Source organism: Pan paniscus, chromosome 15 (genome assembly GCF_029289425.2).
Source record: "Pan paniscus chromosome 15, NHGRI_mPanPan1-v2.0_pri, whole genome shotgun sequence".
NCBI lineage: Eukaryota > Metazoa > Chordata > Mammalia > Primates > Hominidae > Pan > Pan paniscus.
In genome coordinates this window covers 105,244,431-105,272,292 of record NC_073264.2, presented here as the reverse complement: position 1 = coordinate 105,272,292, position 27,862 = coordinate 105,244,431, and the positions used below count along the sequence as shown (strand labels likewise).

The 27,862-nt window shown below is 63.3% G+C and overlaps 1 protein-coding gene across 2 annotated transcripts; it reads right to left on the bottom strand.

Annotated features, from left to right (window-relative positions):
* On the bottom strand, nucleotides 1-27,862 carry ASPG (asparaginase). Of its 2 annotated transcripts, XM_003807004.4 has the most exons (16): nucleotides 27,723-27,862; nucleotides 20,828-20,936; nucleotides 19,966-20,077; nucleotides 17,912-18,037; nucleotides 15,952-16,035; nucleotides 13,804-13,930; nucleotides 9,037-9,149; nucleotides 8,226-8,408; nucleotides 7,977-8,090; nucleotides 7,262-7,384; nucleotides 5,791-5,886; nucleotides 5,340-5,503; nucleotides 3,341-3,427; nucleotides 1,072-1,171; nucleotides 677-757; nucleotides 1-184 (listed from the first exon to the last, which is right to left on the bottom strand). In XM_003807004.4, exons 1-16 carry the CDS (start codon nucleotides 27,802-27,804, stop codon nucleotides 164-166), a joined length of 1,722 nt encoding a protein of 573 aa, XP_003807052.1. In that variant the 5' UTR covers nucleotides 27,805-27,862; the 3' UTR covers nucleotides 1-163. The 2 variants fall into 2 exon arrangements, with proteins under 2 accessions (XP_003807052.1, XP_054953521.1); XM_055097546.1 differs by lacking the exon at nucleotides 1,072-1,171 and having other exon boundaries at nucleotides 9-184; nucleotides 27,723-27,804.

Sequence of the window (27,862 nt, the reverse complement as noted above, 5' to 3'; positions counted from 1 at the left end):
AGGGCATGTCAGAGACTTTATTGCCGTCCTGCCCAACAAAGGCCTTCAGGCTTTACATGAGAGCAGGCTGGGAAGCAGCCCCAGCAGTGGGGTCATGCCTGAGACCCCTCCAGCAGGTCATGGGAGGAAGGAATGGCTTATACTGCAGCAGGACGCCTTCAGGTTAGACACCAGGCAGCACTTCCTGAAAACATGAGGGCTCCTGAGAAGGACACCCAGGTAGAGTGCGAAGGCAGGGCAGAGAGACAAGCCCAGGCACCCCGTGTGTGCGGCACAGCCCAAGAGCCTGAGCAAACCCAGCTTGAGACTATGGGAGGGCCACACAACCGAGTGGGAATGGGGGTGTCAGCTGGGAACTGGCCTGGGAGACAAGCGGAAGCACCCAGCCTAGGGGCGGGTAAGGGGATGCTGAGCCCTGGCTGGGCCCTCAGGGCTCAAGTCTGGTCAGTTCCTTCAGGAAGCCCTCCCTGACTTCTCCTTTCTCCTTCTCCTCACCTCTAAACTGTGTTCCACCCTGGACATCCCCAGGAGGGGCTCTGCAGACCCTAAACTGGCTGGGACCCATCTCAGCCTCCTCCGGTTCTGTCCCCCTTGGTTACGCCCCCCCGAGCCAGGATCCAGCCCTGCACTAGAAGCTCACTGGGGGGTGTCAGCCCCGCCTGGGGTGGGGACTTACAGGGCATGGGGCCTGGGCACCAACCGCACCCTCCAGGCTCTGTAGAAAGGCCACCACTGCCAGGTTCCCGGCTGCCTCTGCCTATGGGGAAGCAGTGGGGAGGGGCTGCCTTGGGGCCACTGACTAGCAGCCTGGCCCAAGGATCCCCATCCCCAGGATGCCCTCCCCTGTCCCCAGCCCACACAGGGCCCCAGCAGCTCCTCCACTCTTGTCACCCCCACCGCTCAGAGCCCCGGGAAGGGGACCCAGTCTGTGCGGGTCCTGCATGGGGAGGGCCGGGCATTTGGGGGAGGGGCAGAGCGGGGAGGGGCAGAGCAGTGAGCTGGTGAATTGTCCAGGTGTCCTTCCTGGAGGTGGCAGCCTTTGGAGAGGGTGCAGGGGGTGGGGGCACTCACGACGTGCAGGGCGCTGTGCCCGTCATAGCCCGGCTGCCCCAGGTCAGCCCCTGCCTGCCACCACACCTGCAGGCCTTCGAGGTCGGCCCTGTATGCCAGCCTGGGGGTGGGGGCAGAGGAGGAGTTGTTGGGGTCTGCTGGGCACCTGTCCATCTGCCCACCTGCCTGTCCCCCAGGTGGCCTGGACGCTGTTACAAAGCCAGCCCCAAACAGCTGACCCAGCAGCGACCTGGTCCTGGGGCAGGAGTCACTGGGGGCCATTGGGCAGCCTGGAGCCTGGTTTCACCCAGTGGGTGGGACTGCGACTCAAGTCAAGGGTGCACATGCGCAAACATACATGAACACACATGCACACACAGCAGCATACACAGCAGCATACATGCACACACACAGGAGCACACAAGCACACACCTACACATGCACACACACACACGAGCATATGTGCACAGACACGAGCACATGCGCCTTTGCACACACATATGCACGCCCACCTGCCGAGCAGCCCACGCCAGTTTCGTGTTTCACAACACACCGCTCTTCCCGGGGCGGGGTCCGCAAAGGTGGAAGGAAAGTTTGAGGCAGCCCAGTGGTTCAGAGAGGGGGACACAGGAGGCAACCCAGGATAACGGTTGGCCCTGGACCCCGGCAGACTGCATGGGGGGGTCCTGGCTGGGACAGGGGTCTGGGCCCACCTGCCCTGGAGTGGGGAGCACCTGCCAGGCCCTCGCCAGCTCCTCCTCACCCTGCCACCCTCCTGGGAAGAACTCACTCCCCACCTGCGGAGGCCAGGAGCAGGCCAGGTGGGGACCCGGCAGGGAAGGCTCCACCCACCCATGGTGTGCAGGGGCTGGGGGAAGTGGCCTGGTGAGGAAGGGGCTGCCCCCTCCTCTGGAGGGCCCTTAGGGACTCTGCGCCTACCCAGGAAACAGCAGCAGCCCTGCAGTGGCACTGGGTAATCTCTGCAGCGAATCTGCTGGATGGCCTCACTGGCCCCTCCTGGACCTGCTCCAAGAGGCCAAGCCCCACACACACACCGGCCCCTAGGAAGGCCTAGCCGAGGGGCTCAAGTCCAGCCAGCAGCTCAGGCTGGCCAGGCCACTTCCAAGCAGAGTCCTGGACCAGGGTTCTGGTCCCAGCTCCCACAGGACCTGACTACTGCCTCAGTTTCCCCATCTGTCAATGGAGCCAGCAAGGCCTGTCTGGAGTGCAAATCTTGACCAAGTCACCCCAGAAGTCCCTTCAAAAGCAAGACCAGGGGTTGTGGGCCGGTCCCAGAGGAGAAGCCAGAGCTGCTAGTCCTCCTCCTGCTGGGCAGGCGCCTGCACCCACCCCCTCCCAGCCAGTGAGCCGAGCCCCCGCCATCACCCACTCCCCAAGCCTGGGACTCTGGACTTACAGGCGCACAGACCCCGCCACTCACAGCACCCCCACCCCAGCCACCACCTGTACCCGGCCCAGGTCTCCTGCCTCCGACTCTCCCTTTTGGGTCCCTCGGAGTCGTCCTGGCCTCGGGCAGCCCAGGCTGGGCACAGGAGGCAGCGCCAAGTCACCAGGCACAAGGCATGGGGTGGGGGGCAGTGATTCTGGCTGTGGTGGACAGAGTAGGATCCCTGCCTCCCTGGCCCACCTCCACCCACAACCGACACCCTCGCCGAAGGCCTCCCTGCAACAACATGATGTCAGAAGGCCTGAGCCTGCCTCGGTGGTCACTCGGCAGCATGAGATCGGAAGGCACACTGGTCACTGGTGCCATGCGGCCAGCAGGTGGAGGCGGGGCCTAGGTCAGTTTATCCCAAGACAGGAACCACGCTGGGGAGAACAGCTCACGAGACCTGTCACCTGCCAGGGGCTTCAGCTCCTCTGTGCCCCACCTGCCCTAACCTCCCCAAATGCAGCCCCAGCCACCCCCCAGCCCACACCCCAGCCCCTCTCACACCCGACAACCAATTCCCATACCCCTCCTCAAGCCCACCACACACACACACATGCACCCACACACATGCATACACACATGCACACATGTGCACGCAGAGACACCCTTGCTGGACTGTTCGCTCAGCTGAGAACAACTCCTTCCCCTGCCCCATGACATGGTCCAGGGTAGACACCTCTTCCCATCAGCCAGGTTGGTGCACACTGAGGTCAGCGGGCCTCACCTCTGAAAGCCCCCACACCCTGACTCACTTGTCCCTCCCAGCAGGTCTGGCTTCGCTTCCCCAAGCTGTGTCCCCCACATCCCTGGAAGAGCAGGTGCTCTAGCTGCACTCACCTGCACAGCTCCGTCCCTGCTTCCTCCAGCTCCTGGGTGGACAGGGAGGCCCCGGCTTCCCGCAGCAACCCAATGACACCCGGATGCCTGTGTGAGAATGACCATGCTGACCTTCTGCCCTGGCCAGCCCAGCCCCGCTGCACCTCACTCAGGAGCCAGCAGAGCTCATGTCCTGTGCACAGGGACAGGGACCGGCCGGCCCAGGACCCCACAGCCCTAGCCTCAGACAAGGGCCCATGCCCCGTCCTCTGCCTAGGCCCATGTGACATCATCCCGGGATCCCACCGCCTCCATTTGTCCAGTACTCCTTCTTAGGGCAGCTGAGGTCTGCAAGGGGTGGGGTCAACTCTGTGGCAGCCCCGCACCCAGCACCCAGGGGGGAGGGCATTGGTCGGTGCTGGCAGAATAGCTCTTCCGAGGGCGGTCTCCCCCACCCATTCCAAGGGGACAGCCCATTCCAGAGGACAGCCCATTCCAGAGGACAGCCTTACATGAGCTGCCCGGCCCCACTGCACACCCAAACGCTGATCACACCCCGTGGTGACCTCCTCAGCCAGGCGCAGGGGACACTGAATCAATCCGGCCGACTGCCCTTGAGGAGGAGTGGGGGCAGGGCACCCGGACAGTGGAGTCTGTGGGGGTGGGGTCAGGGCTCTAGCAAGGAGGAGCAGAGGCACAAAGGCCCGAGGCCGGAGGCCACACAGCCCATTGCACGGGGTGACCTAACGACTGTGCCATAATTGCTGGCCGTGCCCCCACCCCTGCAAAGCACCACAGATCCCCCCCGTCACCCCATTTAGGGAGCCTGGGAATAGGTATGAGGCAGTGGCCTCCCCACACCCCACTCAGGCACAGCAGGGCCAGGCAGGCGGCCTCAGGGAGCCTGGCAGCGGAGCGAGGCTGGGAGACTGGTTGGGGGCGTGCTGTGAGCCTCGTCCTGTGAGTCAGGAGGAGACGAGGGGGCGGGACTCTGTGAGCTCATCTCCGCGCCACCCACCCACACCCAAGGACGCCCAGTCTAGAAGCTCCAGTCCGGATCACCCCAGCCCTGCTTGGGGGGACCCTCACAGCCCCGCCCCCTCCTGTCCACCACCCTGTTCTCTCCTATTCTTTTGAGCACCCTGTCAATGCTCACAGGAGGCTGGAAAGAACCTTCTACCCCAGTCACCCACTTCACAAAGGGCGCCACACCCCACCCCAGGGCTCACCGCTTCACCGCTGGGGAGGGGAACCCACAGCTGAACACGTCAGGGTCACATGACCCCAGGCTCAGACACCCCGGCCTTCTCTCCATGGGACTCCTGAGCACTCCCTCCCCGAAAAGAACCCAGGGTCCTGCACGCCAAGTCCTCCCACCCGCAGGGAGGAATCCCCAGGGGCCCTGGGATCTCTGAGCAGCCCATGGGTCCGGGCAGCGGCACCGGCAGACAGGTCGTTGGCCTTCCCAGGCTGGGGCTGCTGGGGCAATAAAGAGTAGGAAGGGGAGACGGGACGCAGATCCCACCAGTGCTGGCCCCGCCCCCCACGCAGGGGCACAGGCACACACTCCGTCTCTGCTGCTGCTCTGGACTTTGGGAAGAGACACCAGCCAGGGCTTGCTGGGTGGGGCAGGGGACCCCCACACGCACAGGCTGGGCCTGTCCTCCAGGGCCCGAGTTGCCTGTCACAGCCCCAGATCTGGTGCCACGTAGCCTGCTTTTTATTGACCACGTCTGGCTGCTGGGCCAGGACCTTCTGCCCCACCTCCACCCCAGCCCCCCATACCCACAGGTGCACACAGATGCACCGTGTCCTCCCAGCTTTGTCCATAACATTTTTGTTTTCTAGGAACTCTGGGCCGGGGTCTTACTGGGCCCCGGGCTGCGGGGGCAGCCTTTAGGAAGCAGGTGTCCTCCTCCTCTCCCAGCCCAGCCCCGGGAGGCTGTTTGAGTGCAGGAGCCCACAGCCTCTCTGGGCCCACCTGTCCAAGGCAGCTCTGTGCAGCCCCTAGCCCCATTACCTGCCCCGCACGGCCAGCAGCAGCGGGCTGAAGCCATCCGTGTCCCGGGTGTTCACGTCCACACCTCTCTGCAGCAGCATGGTGACTGCCTCTGTGTGGCCTCCCCGGGCGGCCGCGTGCAGTGGGGTTTGGCCGTTAAAGTCCACCAGGCCCAGGTCACTGCCCTGGAGTGACACAAGGACATGCGACCCCTGAGGGAGACCCAGGCGGGGCCAGGTAGGCCATGGGGAGGGTGGGGTCCCTCTGAGGGTAGGGCCCAGCACAGCCCCTGCGCCCACCCTCAAAGCCTCAGTGAGGCCTGACAAGCTGGCAGGACAGTCCTGCTGCCCAGTCTGGCTGACAAGGGCTTAGTGTGGTCAGTGGGTGGATGAAAGGCCGTCCTGCCTACAGGGTTCAGAGCCCCGGGGCCAGGCGTGGCTGGGGCTGGGCCCCCAGGGTGGGGGAGGCTCACCAGCTCCATAAGCGCCTGCAGCGCCTCCAGGTCACCGGCGTGGGCGGCAGCACAGGCCAGGCTGGGCACCAGGGCATTCCGCAGGGCATCTGCCTCCTAGGTGGGGAAGGCGGCACCCTGGGACCCATGCCTCCCTTTGGCATCTGGTGGAACTGGCAGTCCCCGGTGCTGTATGACCCCTGCCAGCCCCCACACAAGGGCCCGCAGATCCCAGGGCGTGGGTGAGAAGGAACCTGAGCTGCCACGTCGGAAGGCCTGGGGTTGAGCCTCACCACCCCGCCCCACCCAGGCCCACCTAGGACCCCTTCCCCTGGAGCTAAGGCCAGGCCACGAGACCACCATCCAGCCCTGTCCCCAACAGGTGTGTGGCCAGTGCCTGCTACCCACCCTCCCAGACTCCCCCGTCTGCTCCCACCGCCGTCGGGCCGGAATGGTCACCCGCATAAGGAGAGCGTGGGAAGCAGAGCCAGACCCCTCCCCTGGAAGGAAGGCCCTGTTCCCACGGCTGCACCTTCCCAGAAGAGCCACCTGCCCCCAGCACCGGGCACCAGGAGCTCCCCAAGACGCCAAAAGGCCGCGGTCCTGGCAGAGGCCCCACAGGGGCCACCACACCCAGCGGGTACAACGTGGCCTGGTGACAAGGTTGCTGCCTCTGGCCTGCCTCCCTACAGCATTCAGGCCCTATGCAGCCACCCTAATAACAGGCCATGCACGCCGGTCCTTTCCATCTGCCCATCACCTGCCCCAGCAAGTGGCAGTTGCAGCACATGGCTCACAAGACAGGTCCATCCCTGTAGGGGGAAACTGAGGCACTGAGGCCGGGGCAGGACCCCACACAGTGGGGAGCAAGGCTGTCTGGCCTGCCAGGCCCCATGTCAGGCCTGGATGTTTGGCCCAGCAGCCAAGGGGGCATGTTGCGGGGTCCAGGGAGGCCCCATCCCCTGCAGACCCCAGGCCTCGAAAGCCCCCCTTCCTAGGTCTGGGCACCTCAGTTGTGCAGGGGACGTGCTCAAAGGCTGGCCCTCACCTCCGGGTTCCTCACCTGGAACCCCTGGTGCTCAGAGCCTGGGAGAGCCCAGAGCAAGCACCGCCCCCACTCACCCGCCCTTCTTCTGGACAGGCTGCTCCCGAGGCAGCCCCGCACTAAGGCAGCGCCGCCAGTCAGACGGCAGCGCCGCCAGTCAGACGGCAGCGCCGCCAGTCACAAGGCAGCGGCCTGCCGAGCCCCGGCCCCAGCCTCCCTGCTGTGTGCCCACTGCCTGGCCCTTCCTGCCTCCTGCCTTATAGACCCTGCAAACCTTCCTTGCTGCAGACCCCAAACCCTTCTCCTGGGCCCCAGAACCCGGGTGTGCCTAACTGTTTGGGCTCAAGTGATGGCCACAGGGGCTCGTGCCTGCCTGGTGCATCCCAGGGTGACCAAGAGGGTGCACAGCCCCCAGCTGCCACTCAGGCCTGTGTCCCACGCCATTACCTGGCTGCCACTCAGACTGAGGAGCCAGGAGACCCCACGGCCCAGCGTGTTGCCCTGCAGTGAGGGCCGGCGCTCTTCCACCGAGGGTGGCGTCATCTCCCCCCGAAGGTCCTTGGTCAGCAGCTGGTGGAGAGAACAGAGGCGAAGTGGCTCTGCCAGGGCTGGATGGGCAGCCCAGGACAGCCTGGAGGGTCGGGCTACCCGGGCACAGTCAGGGGTTGCCCTTGGCCTGAGCCTCGGCCGTGTGTGCTTCATCCCTCGGGCCAGAGCGGGCTGGGTCCCCTCGCAAGGCCAGCCCCACTCCCTGGCCCTACCAGCTCAGGGTCTCCAGGGGCCCCAAAAGCCTCTGTCCAGCCCCAGAGGCTGGCAACCCAAGGGTCTGGGGCCAGCTGTGTCTGAACCCCACCCTCCAGGAAGAGTGGAGAGCAGGAGAGGATTTCCTGGCGACAGTTAGGGGAGCCTCAGGTCTCCATGCAGGCTGAGAAGGCACAAGGACAGGCGGAGCCTGGGCTGGGGGTCCAGTGAGGGCTGTGGGGAGCCTGGGCCCAGAGCTGCCCTTCCCCACTATAGGGAGCCACATCCCTCCCCTTCCCAAACAGGACACACCCTGGACCGGCCCCCAGGCTCTTCCAGCATCGCCCCAGACATGCCTCTGGGAGCCAACTGACATGCTTGTGCACACCGAGGGTTGCCCACAGCCCGAGAGCGCCCGCACCTCCTTCCTGTCATCCAGGCTCAGCCCTGGCTGGCCCAGCACATACGATAGCTTGGCCAGGGCGGCCTCCGATGTCATGTCGAAGCCTGAAATGACGCCGGCTCCCGCCATGGCCTGTGAGGAGGGGGCGTGTGGGCAGGAAGGGCGACTCACCACGGCCCCCAGCCCGTGAGGGGTGGGTCAGAGCCCACCTCTGCAAGGCCCTCAGGCTGTCCCCTTCCCCGCTAGGCCCTGATCTCCCGGCACTACCATGCCAGCTGCATAGTCTGTGGTCACAGCCCCCTGGAGGCAGTGGGTACAGTTGACGATGACCAGGCCGCGCTCGGCGGCCACCCGCAGCTCCTGCAGCAGGTCGGGCTTGGTGGGTCCGTTCCCTGAACCGAAGGTCTCCATGACCACGCCCTTCAGGGGAGGCTGCAAGAAGGCCCGAACCTGTGGGGCGGCAGGGTGGGGGCTGGATGGTGAGGGTCTCTGCCCTCAGCACCACTGAGACTTGCCCCATGCCCTCCCAAGGAGAGGGACCCCAAGCCAGGGGCAGCTGGTGCCTGCTCTGCTCCCGGGACAGTGGGGCTCCTGGCAGGTGTGCATGGCTGCTGGCACCTGGAGGGGGCTGCTCCCCCCACATTCTCCCAAAGGGTCGCCCCGTCTGTAGGGACGAAGGCTTTGTGTGGCAGAACGCCGTGGAAACACTTCAGAGAGGTGGGAGAGGAGCCAAGAAGGCCATCAGAGGCCCCAGAGCAAACCCCCCTGTCCAGCACAGCAGGGGCGGCTCCCAGCCAGCTGGAATCTGCGGGAGGACACTGCCTCTAGAAAAGCATGGAGGACCCCGTTCTGGCTGCGAGCCGCACCCCAACCCTGCCCACTCCCCGAGAGGCTGGAAAGCACCACGACCGAGGACAGGGGACAGGGCCTGGGGCTGGTGGGGCCACACTGCAGACATCTCAGGTCCATGCGGGGTCTGCACTGGCTGGTGAGGGCCCCAGGGAGCCTGAGGGCCGTGGGAGCTGCAGAGGGCTGGGGCTCGGGGCTGCAGGGGCAGGATGGCCGGGGCGGTCCCTACCAGGGCGGCAGGGATCCCAGGGTAGAGGCGCAGCAGGCCCACGTCCTGCTCCATGCTGCTGTGCACCACCAGCCCAGCCTTCCCGTCCACCTTCCGCACCAGCTCCCTGTTGACTGAGGACAGGGAAGGGCCTGTGTGGTGCCTTCAGGCCTCCTGCCAGCCGAGACCCCAGCCCAGTGCCTGGCCCTCTGCACAGGCCGCCTCCTCCCTTGTTTTCAGAGCCCTGAGCCTTCGAGGCTCAGCCCCCTCGCCCTGCCTCCTCTCCCGCAGGCAAATCCTCCCAGGCTTCCGCGCAGTCCGGCCTGTGCCAGGCTCCGCAGCGTGCACGGGGCTGTGGGAGGAAGCACTCGTTGGCCAGCGAGAGACCGATGGCCGAGCAATGGGCAACACAGTCTCAAGGGTGAAGCCCAAGGAAACTCCGCTGGCCAGGCGAGGGGGCAGGAGGGTCCTGCAGAGATGGAGGCCAGGCTGTGTCTTGCAGGCCGCATGGGGGCGTCAGGCGAGCGCAGAGGCGAGGAGGGCAGGCATGCCCAGCTGGGGAGCCACCAGCAGTCACTGCGCTGGGTCACAGGCGTGGGGCAGCATCGTCGAACCAGCCAGCCTCCTCTGCCCCTTGCCAGGCACCCACTGTGCCCACTGCCCACCAGGTCAGTGGTTGAATGAGCCAACAAATGGACTTTCGGACCCCTCACCTCTGGGGAGAGAAGGCCTCCATCCAGTTCACCCCAAAATCCTAATGTGTGCCCATCACCCCCTCCCCACACCCAGGGTGGGTGATGGTGGAGGTGCAGGCCCCAGGTGAAGTGGGGAGGGATGGCTATTTGGGGTCAGTGCCCCTTGAACCCGTCCATGCAGAGGGGCTCCCCAGAGGACATGCCTGTCCTCGAGCTGAAGGCCGCCACTCTGGCAGCAATTGAGCCCCCAGGGTTCTGCCGACTTTCCCGCTCCATGTGGGTGGGGGTGGGAGGCTGATGCCGCAGGCCTGGCCCCCAAATCCTCAGAGGCCAGCGCCAAGGCTGAGGTCCATTCCCTCTGCCCCTCTCCACACTCATGGCAGCCTCCAGCAGAGCAGGGCTGGACACTGGGGACTCCCACCACACTGTGAGGTGTCAGAGCTGCCCAGAGCAGTAAACACCCTGGAGGCTGGAGAGCCCAGCCCAGGAAACTGAGGCCCAGGGGTGGGGAAGGGCCTGGGCACCTGGAGAGCCCGGCACGGTGCTGGGACAGGAACCTGGGCAGGAGGACCCCCGCACAGGGCTCTTCCTCCTGCCCACAGGGAGATGTCACCCACATGTCTCCGGCCGCTTCCGCCAGAGCAGCTTGCATGCGATAAAAAGGACTTTCCTGGCATGGTGGAGCTGAAGGGGGGAGATGTGGGGTGCTGGGGATGAGAGAGGGGGGAGTGGAGCCCCCAGCAGTGAGTCTTCCACCCCCACCAGAGCCCACAGCATCAGTCAGCCCCACATGATGGCAGCGTGAGATGCCCTTTAACCGAGGGCGTGTGTCTCAGCCGGACAAGCAGATAAGGCGTCAGCACAGGGAAGGAGGGGGCACCGCTGCCACCGGCAAAGAGTTATGGCTGAGAGGGGGCTACACAGAGACAAAGAGGGCCCACACCCACCCCGCACTGACCTCCCGCCTCCTGAGAGTCTGTGGACGCCACCCTTGGGATCCCAGTCCTTCCTGCCCAGGCCTGCTAGAGGCCAGGGGAATCGTGACCCCACACCCGGAGGCAGAGAGGAGCGCTGGTGGCTCCATGGCCAGGCGAGGCCTGCAGGCTCAGCCCCTTACCCCCAAGAGGGGCTATGGTCCTGTTTTACAGATACGGGAGCTCAGCACAGGAGCCGAAGGGTGTAGTCTGTGGCCTCAAAGCTGGATGCGGCACAGCTGGGGTGGCTGGGACACGTCTGGGAGGGAGGTGGCTTCTCCCAGTGCACAGAGGAGGGCTCTGGGGCTCTGCGTTGGGGTGACCCAGCGTAAGGACCCATGGCTGGTGAGTGACAGGCCTGGCCTGACCCCACAGCCATATCCCCTTCTCTACCCTCCTCTGCTCCAAGGGCCCCAGCAGAGTGGGCCGGGGCCAGGGTTCAGCACAGAAGGGTAAGGGTGCAGGATTTGCCTGGGGGTGACAGTGTGGTCTCCTGAGACACATGGAAAGGACAGGGCCAGCAGGGCCTCCTCCAGCCTCCCACGCACCCCCCCCCACCCTTGGCGCCGAGCCAACTGTGGACAGGAGCACCAAGCCCGCCCATGACTCCCGGACCAGCCCAGCCCCTCACTTCCCAGACAGTAGGTAAAAAGCCCAGGACAAGCCCTCGACAGGGTGCTGGCAGCTGGCATCCGGGCCCAGGCTGGCATTGCTACCCCTAGCTGGCTCAGAGAGGCTGAGGGTGCACACTGCCAACCTGTGCCCCTCCCCAGGGGCCCCAGCAGCCACGCCCTGGGCAAGGCCTGAGGTTTCTCAACACCAGGTGCCAGAACCGGCCCGGCAGCCTGGCATCAGGTTCCCACACCCACATGCACGTGGGAAACACTCAGGGGTGGGGGGCTGGGGCCAGGGCAGCCTCCCACCCAGACCAGCCTTAGTGCTGCGCCCAGGAGCTGCCCCGCGGCCCTGGGCCTGAGGCCGGTGTGTCTTGAGCCTCGTGGCCTGCCCGGGCTTAGCACCCGGTGCTGGCGGAGTCCCTGGAATCCAGGGCACGGTCCTCTGTGCACTGTCGGGGCGGGGTCCACCCACCAGCAGAAGCTGCACTCCTGAGCCCCAGATAAGGTGTGAATCAGGCCCCATGGGGGAGCCGGGCCTGCAGGGCACCACCCACATCTCTTGCTGCTCCTTGTCCCTGGGCTGGAGGGGCCGAGTGCCAGCATCCAGCATGGGCAAGCAAGCCAGTACCCTACCAGCACCAGCTCACAAGCCACCTCCTCCAAGAAGCCTTGAGGGCTGCTCTGGCCCTCGGTGAGCAAGTGGACCCCTGACCAAGCCCCTGAGACCCGGTGTGCTGCACACACAGTAGACACACTGTTGTGTTCTGGGCCTCACACTCCCTAGAAGGTGCTCAAGGGAGCAGCAGGAAAAAGGGACAGGGTGTGAGCCCAGGACAGGAGGGAACAGCAGGAAGAAGGGACGGGGTGTGAGCCCAGGACAGGAGGGAACAGCAGGAAGAAGGGACGGGGTGTGAGCCCAGGACAGGAGATAGCGTGCAGGCTTCAGTCGGTGCCTCCCTGTGGGAGCCTGCCTCTCTCTGCCTCTGTTTCTCACCTGTAGAACCAGGCAGTTTCCTCTGTCCTGTCCTGCTGAGGGGCCCTGGGGCAACAAGCAAGTCAGCCACCGAGCCCGGACTCTCACATGCAGGCTTTGTCTTGAGATCCAAAGACGCCGCCTCCACCCGCTTCTGCAGACGGCCCCACAGCCAGACATGCCCAGAGCCCCTCCTGTCCCCTGACTTCTGGTGGATGCTCCAGGAAGGCCCCTGCCCTGCCAGACCCTTCCCAGGGCCCCCTCATGCCAGGCCCTGGAGCTCCCCAGGGTCCTTGCCTGTGTCTGGAGATTCTTCCAGGAAGCTGTGCCCCAGCAGCCCATAGCCCAACCCTTTCTCCAGGAGGGTCTGCTCCTCCTTAAAATGGGGGAGTGGGGAGCCTCTGCCACACCGGGAGATTCCCTAGGAAGGGCCTCCCCAGGCGTCCAGTGACCTTGTGGGCTTGACCCACCAGCCCGCCATGGCCCAGGCCTGGACAGAAGCCCAGTGTGGGTGAGGGGGTGCCTCCACCCCACCCCCGCAGACAGGAACAGCTGCTTTGGTCCTGGGCAGGCAGCCCCACCCAGCCCCGGGTGAGGTGTCAAATGCCCCCAAAGGAAGGCCAGTGCTGCCAAGCCCTGGAGCCTCCGCCGGGCTGGACCCCACCTCAGTCAGTCAGGATGAGACACAGGGCAGGTTTGGGGCTGCCTCGAAACAGCAGGAGGCCAGGGCAGGCCGGATGCATCTCGCAGGAGGGAGGGGATGCTCCCGCTGCCTCAGGGAGGGGTGCTGGGGTGGGGTCAGGAGGACTGGCCATGCCAGCCGTGGACCTGGAGCAGGCAGGGGCCGGGTAGAGTCCAGGAAGCAGGGGCTCCCTCAGCAGGAGCACACCCCAGATGGAGAGACGGTAGGCCAGGGAGTGACTTCCGGGCAGGCCACTGGAGTGGCCCTGCGTCTCAGGTGAGGCCTGGCAGGGCACCGGTCTCTGAGAACAAGCTCCAAGGCTGCTCCTACAGCCAGGGCCAGGGGGCGGGCTTGGCCCCCCCCCAGAGGGAAGCCTCAGGACACAGGATCGCTCGAGTCAGCCCCACAAGGATGGCTGGGCTGCCCGCCGGAACCAGAGGACAGAAAGACTCCCTGAAACTCCTGGGGACGAGGCTACGGCACACAGAGGTGTGGCTGAGCCAGGTGGTCACTGGGGACCTCCTAGGCCTGGGGCGAGTGGTTGGGCAGGACACATGAGGGCCAGATGCCCCAAACCTCTCTTCCAGGCCTCCCGCCTCTGAGCCTGCAGGGACCTGAGGAGGCCCCCACCTCTGTGGCCATGCAGCAGCCCTGTCCACGCAGCCCTGGCTTCTCCACAGCCCAGGGTAGCTTCTCCACAGCCCAGGGCAGAACCAAGCCAGGGCAAGTCAGAACCAAGCATGGTGCTCTCAAACTCTGCCGAGTCCCAGCCACGAGCTCCCTGCAGCAGCCCCTCGCCCAGCACCAGCACTGGGCAGGCACCTGGCCCTCCTCTTGTGGGGCTTACTTGTGATGTCAGCACCCACTGTGGCCAGAGGCAGCAGGTTCGGGGAGCAGAAAGCTGCGAACCTCCGAGCGTCCACCTTGGTTGTCCGGTTGCCCCGAAACAGCTGATTCTGGAAGAAAAGGCAGACCTGCGGGAAGGGAGCGACAGAGTTCAGAGCAGCGGCCACCCTGTCCACGACCCCTCTGCCCTCCAGCTTCCTCCCTGCCATCAATGGGGTGCCCAGACCCAGAGGGAGGTGGGACTGTAACCCCACCCACCGCAGGCAGAGACCCTCCTGGGAGCAGGTACTGCCCCTCTCGGGCCCTTTCCTGCCCTGCCACCTACCCCCGGGCTAACCAGAGCCTGCAGGGGCCTGGGAAGCCCAGGGCCTGGGGCGTGCAAGTGGCTGGGTGGCAGGAGGGTACCGTAATTCCTTCCCTTCGCACCTGCCCACTGACCCCACCACTGCTTCTTACAGAGCCCTGGGAACTCATCCCAAAGGTGCAGCAAGCACAGCTGATGCTGGAGGCCCCTGCCCATGGTGAATGGGAGTCCCTGAGGCCCCTGCTCAGGAGCCCGTGTGGGGGCTCTAGTCCAGCTGCTCAAGAGCCTTGGGTAAAGCCACTGCCCTAGGGTGGGGGAGATCTTTGGACACTCCTTCCTGGGACGCCACAGGAAACAGGGAAAGACATGGAGGAGGGAAACTGACACCCTTCAGAGCCCTGCTGGCTGCAACCTGTTCTTATAGAAACTTCCATACCTATCTCTAATGTAAAACCTCCATACGTATCTCTAACGTAAAACCTCCAAACGCATCTCTAACGCAGAACCTCCATACGCATCTCTTAACGTACAACCTCCACACGCATCTCTAACGCAGAACCTCCACACGCACCTCTAACGCACAACCTCCACACGCACCTCTAACGCAGAACCTCCACACGCACCTCTAACGCACAACCTCCACACGCACCTCTAACGCAGAACCTCCACACGCACCTCTAACGCACAACCTCCACACGCACCTCTAACGCACAACCTCCACACGCACCTCTAACGCACAACCTCCACACGCACCTCTAACGCACAACCTCCACACGCACCTCTAACGCACAACCTCCACACGCACCTCTAACGCACAACCTCCACACGCACCTCTAACGCACAACCTCCACACGCACCTCTAACGCACAACCTCCACACGCACCTCTAACGCACAACCTCCACACGCACCTCTAACGCAGAACCTCCACACGCACCTCTAACGCAGAACCTCCACACGCACCTCTAACGCAGAACCTCCACACGCACCTCTAACGCAGAACCTCCACACGCACCTCTAACGCAGAACCTCCACACGCACCTCTAACGCAGAACCTCCACACGCACCTCTAACGCAGAACCTCCACACGCACCTCTAACGCAGAACCTCCACACGCACCTCTAACGCACAACCTCCACACGCACCTCTAACGCACAACCTCCACACGCACCTCTAACGCACAACCTCCACACGCACCTCTAACGCACAACCTCCACACGCACCTCTAACGCAGAACCTCCACACGCACCTCTAACGCACAACCTCCACACGCACCTCTAACGCACAACCTCCACACGCACCTCTAACGCAGAACCTCCACACGCACCTCTAACGCAGAACCTCCACACGCACCTCTAACGCAGAACCTCCACACGCACCTCTAACGCAGAACCTCCACACGCACCTCTAACGCAGAACCTCCACACGCACCTCTAACGCAGAACCTCCACACGCACCTCTAACGCAGAACCTCCACACGCATCTCTAACGCAGAACCTCCACACGCATCTCTAACGCAGAACCTCCGTACGCATCTCTAACGCAGAACCTCCGTACGCATCTCTAACGCAGAACTTCCGTATCTCTAACGCAGAACTTCCATACGCATCTCTAACGCAGAACTTCCATACATATCTCTAACGTAGAACTTCCATACATATCTCTAACGTAGAACTTCCATACGTACCTCTAATGTAAATATCCACAACATAAGATCTAGAAGACAGTGCACCCAGCTATTGGCAGTGGCGTCTGGGGAGGGGCTGGGGGGAGTTTGTTTCCTGGCTGCTCTCTGGGCTCCTGCCCCCACCCCACCTGCCCCGCCTCCACGTGCGCCAGGCAGGTACCTCTGGGATCACATACTGGCCGGCCATGAGCAGTGCCCCCAGCAGGTTCTCACGGCCGTCGCTCCACAGGGCATGGATGGGCACCTGGGGGAGAGGCCACGGAGTAGCTGAGGCCTGGGAAGCCCAGAAGCCTGGGATGTCTGGCTCATCTCTCCAGGTTAAACCCCCAGGCCCAGCCCAGGAGCCCCAGGCGGGGTGTGGGAAAGAGGACAGGCAGGCTTGGACTGCAGCAGGCAGCCTGGAGATGGGTGCCTTGGGGGAACGGGGCACTCAGAGGAGCTGGGCAGTAAGCCCGTCTCCAAGGCCACCAACAACAGCTGTCCCTGCGGACGATGCCAGCCTGCACCCAGGGCCTCAACCCACCCACCAGCTCCCTCTACATGTCCAAGAGCCCAGTGCTGGCAGCAGGGGCCAGCCCGTCCCCATACTGGAGAACGCATCACAGGCCTCCCACCACAGCCGCCCTGCCCAGCTCCCTCGCTACCCCAGAAGAACTGTGGGCTGGAAGGAGGGTGGTGGGGGTGGGGGGTGGGTGGGCTGTGACAGAAAGGAACTGCCTCGGGATGCCAGGCACAGTACAGCTCCTCCCGCAGCTGCCTGTGTCTAGCATGGGCGACTGTGCTATGGTTGACTGAACAGCGCGTCCCAGGAGGGAGCAGGTGGCCGTGCAGAGGCCAGGGTCTTCAGGAGGAGGCGGCCGGGAAGTGGTCAGTGCAGAGCCTCTGGAGGGAGAGAGCCCTGGCAGGGGGTGGCAGTCCTGGGTCCTGGGTGCTCCCTGACTCAGCCCTCACGTGGTACGTGGCTGTGGGTGAGCCCCTAGCCTGTAAGCCTCAGTTTCCCCACAGGTATAACAGGGATAAGGATGTCCCGGCACAGGCCAACATCAGAGTGAGGACGACACGCATGTGAACGTTCCTGGGTCCTGCGGTGCTCGTAACTGTGCCCTTGATCCCCTAGAGAGGTCCACGGGATGTTCTGCTCCCCCAGGGCTCGGGAAGGTCTGGGAAGAGGAGAACCAGCTGGAGCCCCATCCCTCCTTCTCGAGTTCTGGGGCGGGAGGCACTGCTCCACCGCTAACAGGTGTGTGCAGTGGGCCCTGGGGAGACCCTGGAGGGACAAGGGAGACGGCGCCAGGCAAGCAGAGTGGGGTGGCTAAGCCACCTCCCCGGACTGCTCCTCGCAGACCTCCTAAGAGGGCCTCCATGGAGCTTTCTGGAACGGCCACCAAGCTCAAAGGGACACAGGTACCAGTTTCCCATACAAGACCTTAGCCTCAGCCGTGGGAAAGGATCCCAAGGGGTTCAGGTGCCCACTGCCACCCGCAGGCAACAGGGACCCCTAGTCAGCTTCTAGCCAACCTCCCCTGCCACATCCCCTCAAATCCAGTTTTCCAGAACACTCTACTGGCCTTGGCTTATGGGATTTGTGCTGGGTTAGGGTGAGAGAGGCAGGGAAATCGTGTGCCAGGGCCCCCAGGATGGCATCGCCTAGACCCACAGTGGGCGGAGCAAACAGAGGGACAAAGGCAGGGACACGGCCGGGCCTCCTGGTGTGGCTCTGTGCGCGGCCACCCTGATGCGCCAGATGGAGAGGTGGGCAGCAGCCGCGAGGAAGCATCGGGAGGAGAGGAAGGGATGCCTGGCACCCCCAGGGCCGAGGTGGACCTGGCTCTGGGTGCTCCAGGGCCTCACAGCTCCCAAGGACACCAGCAGGAGATGACCCCCCTCCCGCGGGGCAGGTGGTGCTGGAGGTGACCGCCCATCCCGCGGGGCAGGTGGTGCTGGCACCCGGGCAGGACCTGAGCATTTGCGAGCCCCAGCACGGGCCCTGCAGCAGCCACCTCAGGAACTGCTGGGCTGAGCAGGAAGCCCGGGGTCCCGCAGCGGCCGCCCACAGCGCTGACTTGCCCTGTGGCCTCAGGAAGCCCCTGTTCCTAGGAGCCCTGGGCCCCTGGGGTTACCTGGGCCCCAGTGAGGATGACGGTCTTCTGCAGGTTCTCCAGCATGAAGGACAGCATCGAGGCAGCAAAGGCCATGGTGTCGGTGCCGTGGATGACCACAAAGCCGTGGTACTGCTCGTAGTGCCTCTGCAGGAGGGGCGCATGCTCAGGCAGGCCAGCCCCTCGCAAGCAGGTGTGGGGGAGGTTGCAGCATGGGGGAAAGGGTCCAGATGCAGAGAGGAGGACTCAGGGGAGGCGCCCGTGGGACCCTGGCCTGGAAGTCCCTCTCTGGAAGATTAGCCCCTGGCGTGGAGTCCTGGGACTCCCACGCTCTCCCTGCCCCGAGGCTTCCATGCCACTCAGGTGCACCCACCACGCTGAGGCTCCCCTCAGAGCACTCGAGAATGAGTCCCTCCAAGGGGCCTCTGCACACTCCCCAAGGGTGGGAGAGCGCCTCTCCATGGCAGCAGGGGGCTGTGGTGGTGCACGAGCCTCGAAGCCCAGACCGCGGGTCAGGCAAGAACACAACGGTGGGCACAAGGACGCCCGCAGGGTCAAGGCACAGCCATGGCCGGGAACCAGCAGGTGATCCTGGAGGTTGCCTGGATCTGGACCTGGGCGGCTGGGCAGGACACCGAAGGGCAGCAGTGAAGCTGGCCATGCAGGGACGTCCTCCGGCCACCACCCCTGGAGGGTGGCTGGCCCAGGCTGCGGCTGCCAGGGCACCGTTCCGAGAGCCCAGGGCCCCATACTAAGCCTGGGCCTGCCCGGGGGGCCATCAAAAGACCCAGCCCCGTAGGCCTGGGAACTGCAGAGGAGCGGAGGCCAAGGAGGGGAAGGGCGCCCTCTGCTGGCCACTCGCGGCAAGACAGCAGGCTGGGCCACCTGAGCCGAGAATGCCTTTGTGAGGCTGCCCAGGGCTGCTCCCTGCAGCAAGGACCGCAGGGCACCTTCGTGGGCCTCAAAAAGCAATCAGGCCTTGCCCGGTGAGGGCTGCCGGCCACAAATGGAGGGTCCTGTCCTGGGTGGTGCTGCCTGCCACCCTGCTGCTGGGAAGGGGAAGCCTAGATGTTCCCACTCAGGGGAGCAGAGGGTTCGTAAGGGAAGCAGGTGAGAATTGGGACTGGAGGGGGCAGGAGGCCCCCTACTAGGGGAGGCAGCTCCGGTAACATGGGAGCGTGTTGTGATGGGGGAGAAGGGAGAAGAAAAGCTGATGGGGCGGGGGGTGGTTCTGCCTGCAGGGGGAGCACACAGGTCGCTGTAAACCACAGGAGTCTTTGAGAGGTGCTGTGGTCCACTAAGACTCCAACCAAGACTCCACTAAATCCACTAAGACTCCAACTGGGCGGGGACGGACAGAGGGCAGTGAGCAGGTCACCAGCCACGCACAAGGAGCTTGCTGGCCCTCGAGGTAGCATCACACGCCACACACCACGCCCCAGATACTAACTGGGACAGGCTAAGACAGCTGTTCCCATTGTGTCCTCATCTGGGAAGTCGACTTGGCCTTATACGCCCACCCCCAGCTTGCATCGGGGAGAGGAACTCAGAGCCTTGCCCGCAGCTCTGACACGTGGACCCTGCCCTTTCCTGAAGCTGCCATTCCCAGATGCTCCCAGGCCCCAGGCTGGGCAGGCCGACTCCACCCCAGACCCTGCAGCTCCTCACCCGTCCCAGAGTGTTTCTGCCGGCCACTGCCCATCCACCAGCCCCACCCATACCCACAGCCCCGCCCACACTCGTAGCCCCACCCACACCCTACAGCCCCACTCACAACACAGCCCCACCCACAAAACACAGCCCTGCCCACACAACACAGCCCACCCCACACCCCACAGCCCCACCCACACTCCACAGCCTCACCCACTCTCCACAGCCCCACCCACAAAACACAGCCCCGCCCACACTCCAAGCCCCACCCACACTCCCCATTCCCACCCATGCTCCCTAGCCCCACTCACACCCAACAGCCCTGCCCACTCTCCACAGCCCCACCCACACACCACAGCCCCACCCACACACCTCAGCCCCACCCACACACCACAGCCCCACCCAGCATTCCCCAGCCCCACTACCTCGATGGTCTGGGCAACGCGAACCCACTCAGCGATGGTCATGTCACTGGAGTCGAAGAGGGGCTGGCACTCCAGCACGGTGTAGAGGATCCTCTGGTTGCGGCTGGCCGGGCTGCGGGACAGAAACAGCAGGAGGCGGAACAGCAGGCTCCCGCTCTGCACCTCCTCCTGCTCTAAATGCCTTGACCCGCTCTGTTCCCCTCTGGCAGAGCTGGGTTCCCTACGCCAAGGGCTCCACACATAGCAAGTTCTCAGCATCCCAGGTACGGGGCCCGGCCCCCCTTCCACCTGGAGCCCCCCACAGAGGCAAGGACGTGGGTCAGGATGGGCCACTCCCAGCAGTCTTCTTCCCACACCAGCTCGAAGAGGGGGGCTGGGACCAGCCCATGCCCAGGCAGGAGAGGATGCTTGCAGGAGGCTCGCCTGTGGCAGCTGTGGCGGTCAGCCACCACGAGGGCAACTCCCAGCTCACCCCCAGCTGTGGGGGACATCAGGGAGCTGGGCCCAGAGCTGAGAAATGGAAAGACCTCTATGCTGGGGGCAAGGCCACCTGGGCCAGCCGGCTCCTGATATACAGGGTTCCTAGACGGGGCGCCCTCATCACACTTGCCGAAGCAGCCTGGCTGGGGGTGTGGGAGGAGGGTGGGGAGGGAAGGTGGGACCAGGCACAGGGCACCCTCAGAGGTTCAGGCTCTGGTGCAAGGCGACTGCTGGTCAGTCCTAAAGCCCTGTAAGCTGAGGGGATGTTAGAGACAGGGGTGAGCAAATGGCTCACGTGGGCCTGGCCAGCAGTGTCCAGCCTCAGGATCGGTGCCCCCCAGCAGCCATGCCCTGTCCGGGACTGGGAGAAGCCCACACTCACGGCAGCACCAGGGTGTCCTCAGAGAGGCCGCGGGCTTGGGCGTGCTCCTCGTCATGGAACATGGGCAGTGTCCTCAGGATGGCAGCCAGGCCCGTCCCGGGCACGAGCACTGCAGGCAGAGTCCAGGTGGATGCTGGGGTCAGGGGCTGACAGCCATGGCCGCCTCCTCCCTCAATGAGGGGCAGGACCAGAGCTGGTGGGATGGGGCTCCAGTCTTATGACAGTCAGAGGCTGGGAGGAAGGGCTATGGCTGCCCCTGGGACCCCTCAGAGGGCAGGCGGCTGACCCGCGTTTGGAAGCCATGGCTTCCTACCTTGGAGCCCGTGGTGATTCCTCATTTCGCACCTGGACGGCCCCAGGAGCTCTGCCCAGGTCTCCAGCTGCTCCACCCAGGCCCTGCCCCTGCTCCCACCTCCTTCTCCAAATGCTTAGTCCACACTCCCCACCAAGGCCCATGGGGCTCAGCCTTTGCCTCACTGTGGATATACTGTGGGCTCTGCCTGGAAGTCCTGCCTCATCCCCACTTCTCACCCAGTAGGTGCCTCAAGGCCCAGATTGGGACACCACCCCCAGGAAGCCCTCCCAGATGCCCAGGCTGTAGTGCTATTCCCACATTCTCCCTCACTGGCCCTCGAGCTCCCAAAGGGCACGGACTGTGTGACTCCCTCAGGGTCCAGCCCAGGTCCCCTTCCCCAGCTCCCCGACCTGGAGGGCCTAGCACACAGCAAGTGCACAGACGGGCTGGTCCCACCCCCAGCAGCTCTGCCACCTTCCTGCAGCCTCTGCATCTCAGTTCTGTCCCTTAAATGGAGACCTGGCCACACCACTCATTCCCTGGGGCCAGCTGCTCAGTATAAAGCCCTGACCCCTCAGCCACCCCTCCAGGGCCTCCAGCAAGCCCCAAAGCTCCCTCCCGGCCCTCCCTTCCCTCCCCCAGCAGCAATGCCCCATCCTATCCTGCAGACCCCAGCCATGGTCACCTGCTTTCCCCCCTCGCCCTCTGCAGCTGTACCCATCTCCTATCACTGGCTCACAAATTAACCCCAAACTTGGCAAGTTAAAGCAGCCCCCTCTAATATCCCTCCAGCCACACCCCTCCCTGACATCGCCCTCCACTGCTGGGCTCACCCTGGTCTCCACATCTCTGCCTGTTAAGTCACCAGCCCCGGGACACCAGCCCCTTGGCCCCGTGAAGGTTTATGGCACCCGTGATCCTCCTCTGGCCTTACACAAAAGCCGTGGAGCCCCGGGGACGTTTGCCAGAGGACTGGAAGATGCAGGCCAGCTGAGGTGCAGCCGCTGACAAAATCACCCCGCCAGTAGGGCTCAGCCAGCAGACGGGGGAGGCAGAGCCCTCGCATGTTTGTCTGCCCGTCTGCCCTCCGAGGCGCCCAGAGCACAGCCAGGACACGGGCTGCAGGAACAAAGGTCTGGATTCACCAGCCTTGTGAACCCCAAGGACCCAACCTCAGACCCTGGACATCCAGGGGGCTCAGGGTCCACCCCACACCGGTGTCCAAGTGTCCCTGTCTCATGTACGGTGGGTTGAAAAAGCATCCTAGATGTCTGCATCCCAGGGCCGGGCACAGTGGCTCAGGCCTGGAATCTCAGCACTTTGGGTGGCCGAGGTGTCAGATTGCTTGAGGTCTGGAATTCAAGACCAGCCTGGTCAACATGGTAAAACCCCGTCTTTATGAATAATACAAAAATTAACTGGTCGTGATGGCAGGTGCCTGTAATCCCAGCTACTTGGGAGGTTGAGGCGGGAGAATCACTTGAATCTGGCAGGCGGAGGTTGCAGTGAGCCAAGATCGCACCACTGCACTCCAGCCTGGGTGACAGAATGAGACTGTCTCAAAAAATTAAATAAATACATAAAAATAAAAAAGATGTCCACATCCCAATCCCCGGTACCTGTGGGTGTCACTTCATACGGAAGTGTCTTTACGGATGTGATATTAGGGGTCGTGGGGCGGGAGGTGGCCCTGGACAATCCAGGTGGGCCCTAAACGCCCTCTCGTGTTTCCTCACAGGTGGGAGGCCACAGAGCACGGGGAGGGGAAGGCCATATGACGACAGGGCAGAGCGGCCCTTGGAGATGCTGGCCTGGATGACTGGAGTGATGCGGCCACAAGCCAAGGATTGCGGCAGCCACCAGACACTGGAGGTGGCAGGGGTGGCTCCTCCCGCAGAGCCTCAGGACGGAGCGGTGCCCTGCAGCACCTTGGCTCAGCCCGGGGAAACCCCTCTCAGGCCTCGGCCTCCAGAACCCAGAATGAACTTCTGTGATGTTCAGCCGCCCGGCACAGTGGCCACAGGAAACAAAAAGTCACTCTCCACTCATCACGGTGGGTGAAGCTGGGGTGTCTTATGGGGAAGGTGGAGGGGGCACATCTGGTTTGGTTTTGTGGGACATGCTCACATTGTGCAAGGTCACCTCCAGCTGCTGCTGACTCATGTGGGGGAACAGCTTCCAGAAACTTCCAGGAATGCTGCAGAGTGGTAGGCGTGGCTATGGGCCCTGCTGTCCCTGCTGGGGGCATGTGTGGGCACCACAGGCGAAATCAGCCAAAGACAAGACTAAACTCTCTTGGCGTCCTCTTCTCTCAAGCAAAACACTCCATATGTGCTTTTGCAGTGGTTTTTATGGCTCACACCTGTAATCCCAGAATTTTGGGAGGCTGATGCAGGAAGATCATTTGAGCCCAGGAGTTCAAAACCAGCCTGGCCAATTTCTTTCTTTTTTCTTTTTCTTCTCCTTTCTTCCTTTTTTTTTTTTTTTTTTTTTTTTTTTTTTTTTTTTTTGAGGCAGAGTCTCACTCTGTTGCCCAGGCTGGAGTACAGTGATGCCATCTCGACTCACTGCAACCTCCACCCTCCGGGCTCAAGCAATTCTCCTGCCTTAGCCTCCCGAGTAGCCGGGATTACAGGCATGCACCACCACACCTGGCTAATTTTTTACTTTTAGTAGAGACGGGGTTTCGCCATGTTAGCAAGGCAAGTGAACCACCCGCCTTGGCCTCCCAAAGTGTTGGAATTACAGGCCTGAGCCACCATGTCTGGCCAAACGTTCCTTTTTCAAACCTATACTGTCGCCAGTAAAGTTTTCTTACCAACCTGCGAGTGGACCACTTTCCAACTCTGGGGCTCCAGCACTCACCCCGCAGTCAATGTGTTGTACGTCAGCAGCCATTCTACAGGTATGTAGTGGCATCAGGTTTTTTTGTTTGTTTGAGACAGGGTCTCGCTCTGTCACTCAGGCTGGAGTGCAGTGGCATGATCTTGGCTCACTGCAACCTCCACCTCCTGGATTCAAGCGATTCTCATGCCTCAGCCTCCCCAGTAGCTGGGACCACAGGCATCTGCCACCACATCTGGCTAATTTTTTTTTTTTGTATTTTTAGTAGAGACAGGGTTTCACCATGTTGTCCATGGCTGGTCTTGAACTCCTGACCTCAAGTGATCCACCCACCTCAGCCTCCCAAAGTGCTGGGATTACAGGTGTGAGCCACCGCGCCCGGTCAGCCGGGGCAATTTCTTTTGTTATTTTAAATAAACACCAGCTTTCAGCCGGGCGCGGTGGCGGGCGCCTGTAGTCCCAGCTACTCGGAAGGCTGAGGCAGGAGAATGGTGTGAACCCGGGAGGCGGAGCTTGCAGTGAGCTGAGATCGCGCCACTGCACTCCAGTCTGGGCGACAGAGTGAGACTCCATCTCAAAAAAATAAAAATAAATAAAAAATAAACAAACACCGGCTTTCACACCTAACTATGATTTTGTAACTTGTATTACTTTTCTCAATGAGGGCCCTCCAAAAGCTTCAAGGGCTGCAGAATCTGAACCCTCCGGCCCTGCCTGGAACCTCTTCCTTGGCCCATCCAGGCAGGTGCCTGAGTTTGCTGGTGACTCGGAAACTCCTCAGCCCCCTGCCAAACACCTGGAAAGGAGGCTTTGCTCTCTAAGACAATGGGCCCCACTGTCACCAGCGAAGTCAAGCTTAGGCTTAGAAACTTGTGAACGTGTAGCACCCATTCAGGAAGGAGGTCCAGGCCAAGGGCACAGACGCCACTGCAGTAACCAAGAAGCCGTGGGCATCACTCCACCGACAGTCTCGACTGCTGGGACCCATGTGGCCACTGGGCAGGGAGCTTCTCTCAGCTGCCTGGCCCCAAATCTCTGCCCTCCCTGCTGTCCCTGCAAGGAGCCGGGCTCAGGAGGGACTTTGGGACAGGCCGGCAAGCAGGTGGGGTTCCCAGTTTGACACAGGAAGTCTTCAAGTTTCTCGGGTGTACAGAACGTGGCCACTGATGCCAGCTTGGGCTTGGGGTTATCAGCCGTGTTTGGATTCACTACGCCCCTTGACCTGTGATAGCTTCAATGAACTCAGAGAAGGGATGGGTCAAGGGGCGTCCCCGCTGGCATCACCTCTGCCCTCCCTGAACTCTGGCAGGGCTCCAGGTGTGCAGCGTTCCACCCACAGGTCACTGTTTACCAGCAGGCGCAGAAGCCGTTCCAACAGCGACAATCAAACAGCTTTACTATGGCAAAGCCACCACTCCCCTCTCACCTCCCCAGGGAAGGCCAGAGCCCACGTCAGCAGTGTGGAGGGAGTAAATCATTGACGCCTGACAGTCTGGCTGCTCCAACCTCAAGAGGGGTTGGGGGAGCCCATTCCTGCGGGTTCCTGGAAGTGGATGCCCCACATGGGTCAGCTAGCAACAGCTGGGGGTGACCTCGCAGCCACAGGAGGACGGGCTGCTGAGCAGAAGCCAGGGCCCCAGTGCACAGAGCACCAAGGGATCTCAGAAGGCTGCTGCAGGTCTGAAGACTGATGCCCCACACCCAATTTCCAGCCTCCAAGTCTCTTGCTTCCCACCCAGACACGGGACCTCACAGCCTCTTTCAGAAATGCGGTGCACGCGTGTGAGTGCACCCACAGGCTGCTGCGGCGAGCACGCGGGGGCCGAGCGAGACGGGCGTGTGGTGGGGTTCCAGTCAGAGTCCACCTGCCCCTGCAGCTCGGACCACTCAAGAACTACATGTTGAGCTCAACGAAACTGCAGTTGGCCACACTCCAAGCCTGAAGGGGTAGCGTCAGGGGCGTCGGACGAGGCCCCAGACAGAGTCCCCAGGTCCTGTCCCCACTCGGGGGCAGCTGTGGCAGGCTCCGGCCCTGCTGGGCTCCCCACTCCTCTTTCCTGCACCTTGCAGGGCTGCTCCTGGCCTGGCCCTCTCCCATCTTTGTCCTGCAGGCCTTGTGTCCTCAGAGAAGCCCTCCCTGGGCCGCCTCAAAACTCCACACCATCCACACACCCGGCTCAGACCCTGTTATCAGCCCACAGCCCCTACAGGGCCCTGGCAGATCCTGCCCCTGGGACTAGCTCCTTAATGCGTGCCATCCCTTCAATGGCAGCCTCTCTCTCTAGCTTGTGAGGGCCAAGCACAGGAATTGTGTCACTCTGTGTCAGTGGTGTCACACAGGGGCGTTTGCCAAGCTGTGAATGACTTTGTTCCATTCACAGGCAGAAGGAGAAGTGCAGAGGAGGCTCCTGGCAGCCTGGACAGCCACGTTCCTGGGGACCTGAGTCCCTCGTGGACGAGCCCCACTAGGATTTGTCTCCTGGGCTGGGTGCGGAGTGGGCCTCCAGAGGGGTCTGCACCAGCCACAGTGTGGTGAGTGGAATCTGAGAGCACTGACAGAGTGCTGGTGGCTTCTGAGCGGCCACTTCAGCAGAAAGGGGTGGCCAGGAGGGGCAGCTGCCAGGGAACAGGCCATGAGAGGGGGTGGGGATAGGAGGGGCGGGGAAGTGGTTGGCAGATGGGCAAGGGACAAGAGAATGTTCTGGTCATGCCAGGGGAGGCCCTGGGGCTCTGGCAGAGCCGGAGAGGGTCCCAGCCATCTCAGGAGAGAGAGCTGCACTGGACACAAGCAGGAGTGTGGGGAGGGGCCAGGGCAGCAGGGAGTGGAAAGGGCTTCTGAGGGAAAGGCAGGCAGTGGCCCATGGAGGGTCGCAAACAGGTTCAAGACGGGGCGAGGGGGCTGTCCTGGCCCCAAGGGAGGCCCCACATCACAGCAGAGCCCACCTGGGGGCCCCAGGCAGTGTCCTGCCCTCCTGGGGAACACCCAGGCATTCTGGAGGCTCCAGTGCAACCGTCCTCTCCCCATCCTGGTGGCCTCAGGCTCCCCAAGCTACCATCCTTCCTGTGCCCAGCCCAGGCTGTCAGCACTGTGCTGGAGTATCACAGAGCTCGGTGCCTGTCCCAGGCCCTGACCCCACCCAGGCAGAACTCAGTCCAGATGCAATCGCTGGTCTCTGGTCAACCAGGTCCACACAGGGGCAGAGGAAGCAGGGCTCTGAGGCCACCTCGGGTGTGAACACGTGCGTCCCCGCAGATGCCAGGTAGCCCCAGTGTCGTGCCAACCACTGCTGCCTGACCAGGACCCCAGGGGACGCAGGGGACGGGGACACCCTCCTGGGTGTCGCAGGTGAGGGGTCCTCGCAGCCTCCTAAGCCTTCTCCAGGGCAGCCTCCTAAGCCTGTGTCCAGGGCAGGAGCGGCAGGCCAATGCCCTGGGGCCCTCCCGCCCCATATTCCAGGGCTCCAGGACGCTGGCCCTCAGGGCCGCAGCGGCAGCACAGGCGGCCTGGCCCCAGGGTCGCAGGGCGCTCCCGGGAGCACCGCGACGGCGAGAACCCACCGCAACCTCCTCTGTCCAGGTTGGGGCTCCACGCGTGGGGACGCCGGTGGCCGGAACCGAAGGAGAGCGACCTCAGCCCGCACCCCCCATCCAGGCGCGGATTTGACTCCCCAACGACCCCCGTGGGTGCAGGAGGGTCCGAGGCTCCCGGTCGCGGCCAGGTCCAGAAGCCTACCCCGCCCAGGGTCTCGGACTCACCGCCGAGCTCACTCCGCATGCCAATGGTGCCGCCGGTGTAGACGGCCAGCAGCCTCCGCTCGGGTCCCACTGCGCGCGCCATGCCGGACCGGGGACCACGGGAGTGGACGGGGGGGTGCAGCGGGGACGCGGGGCCTGCG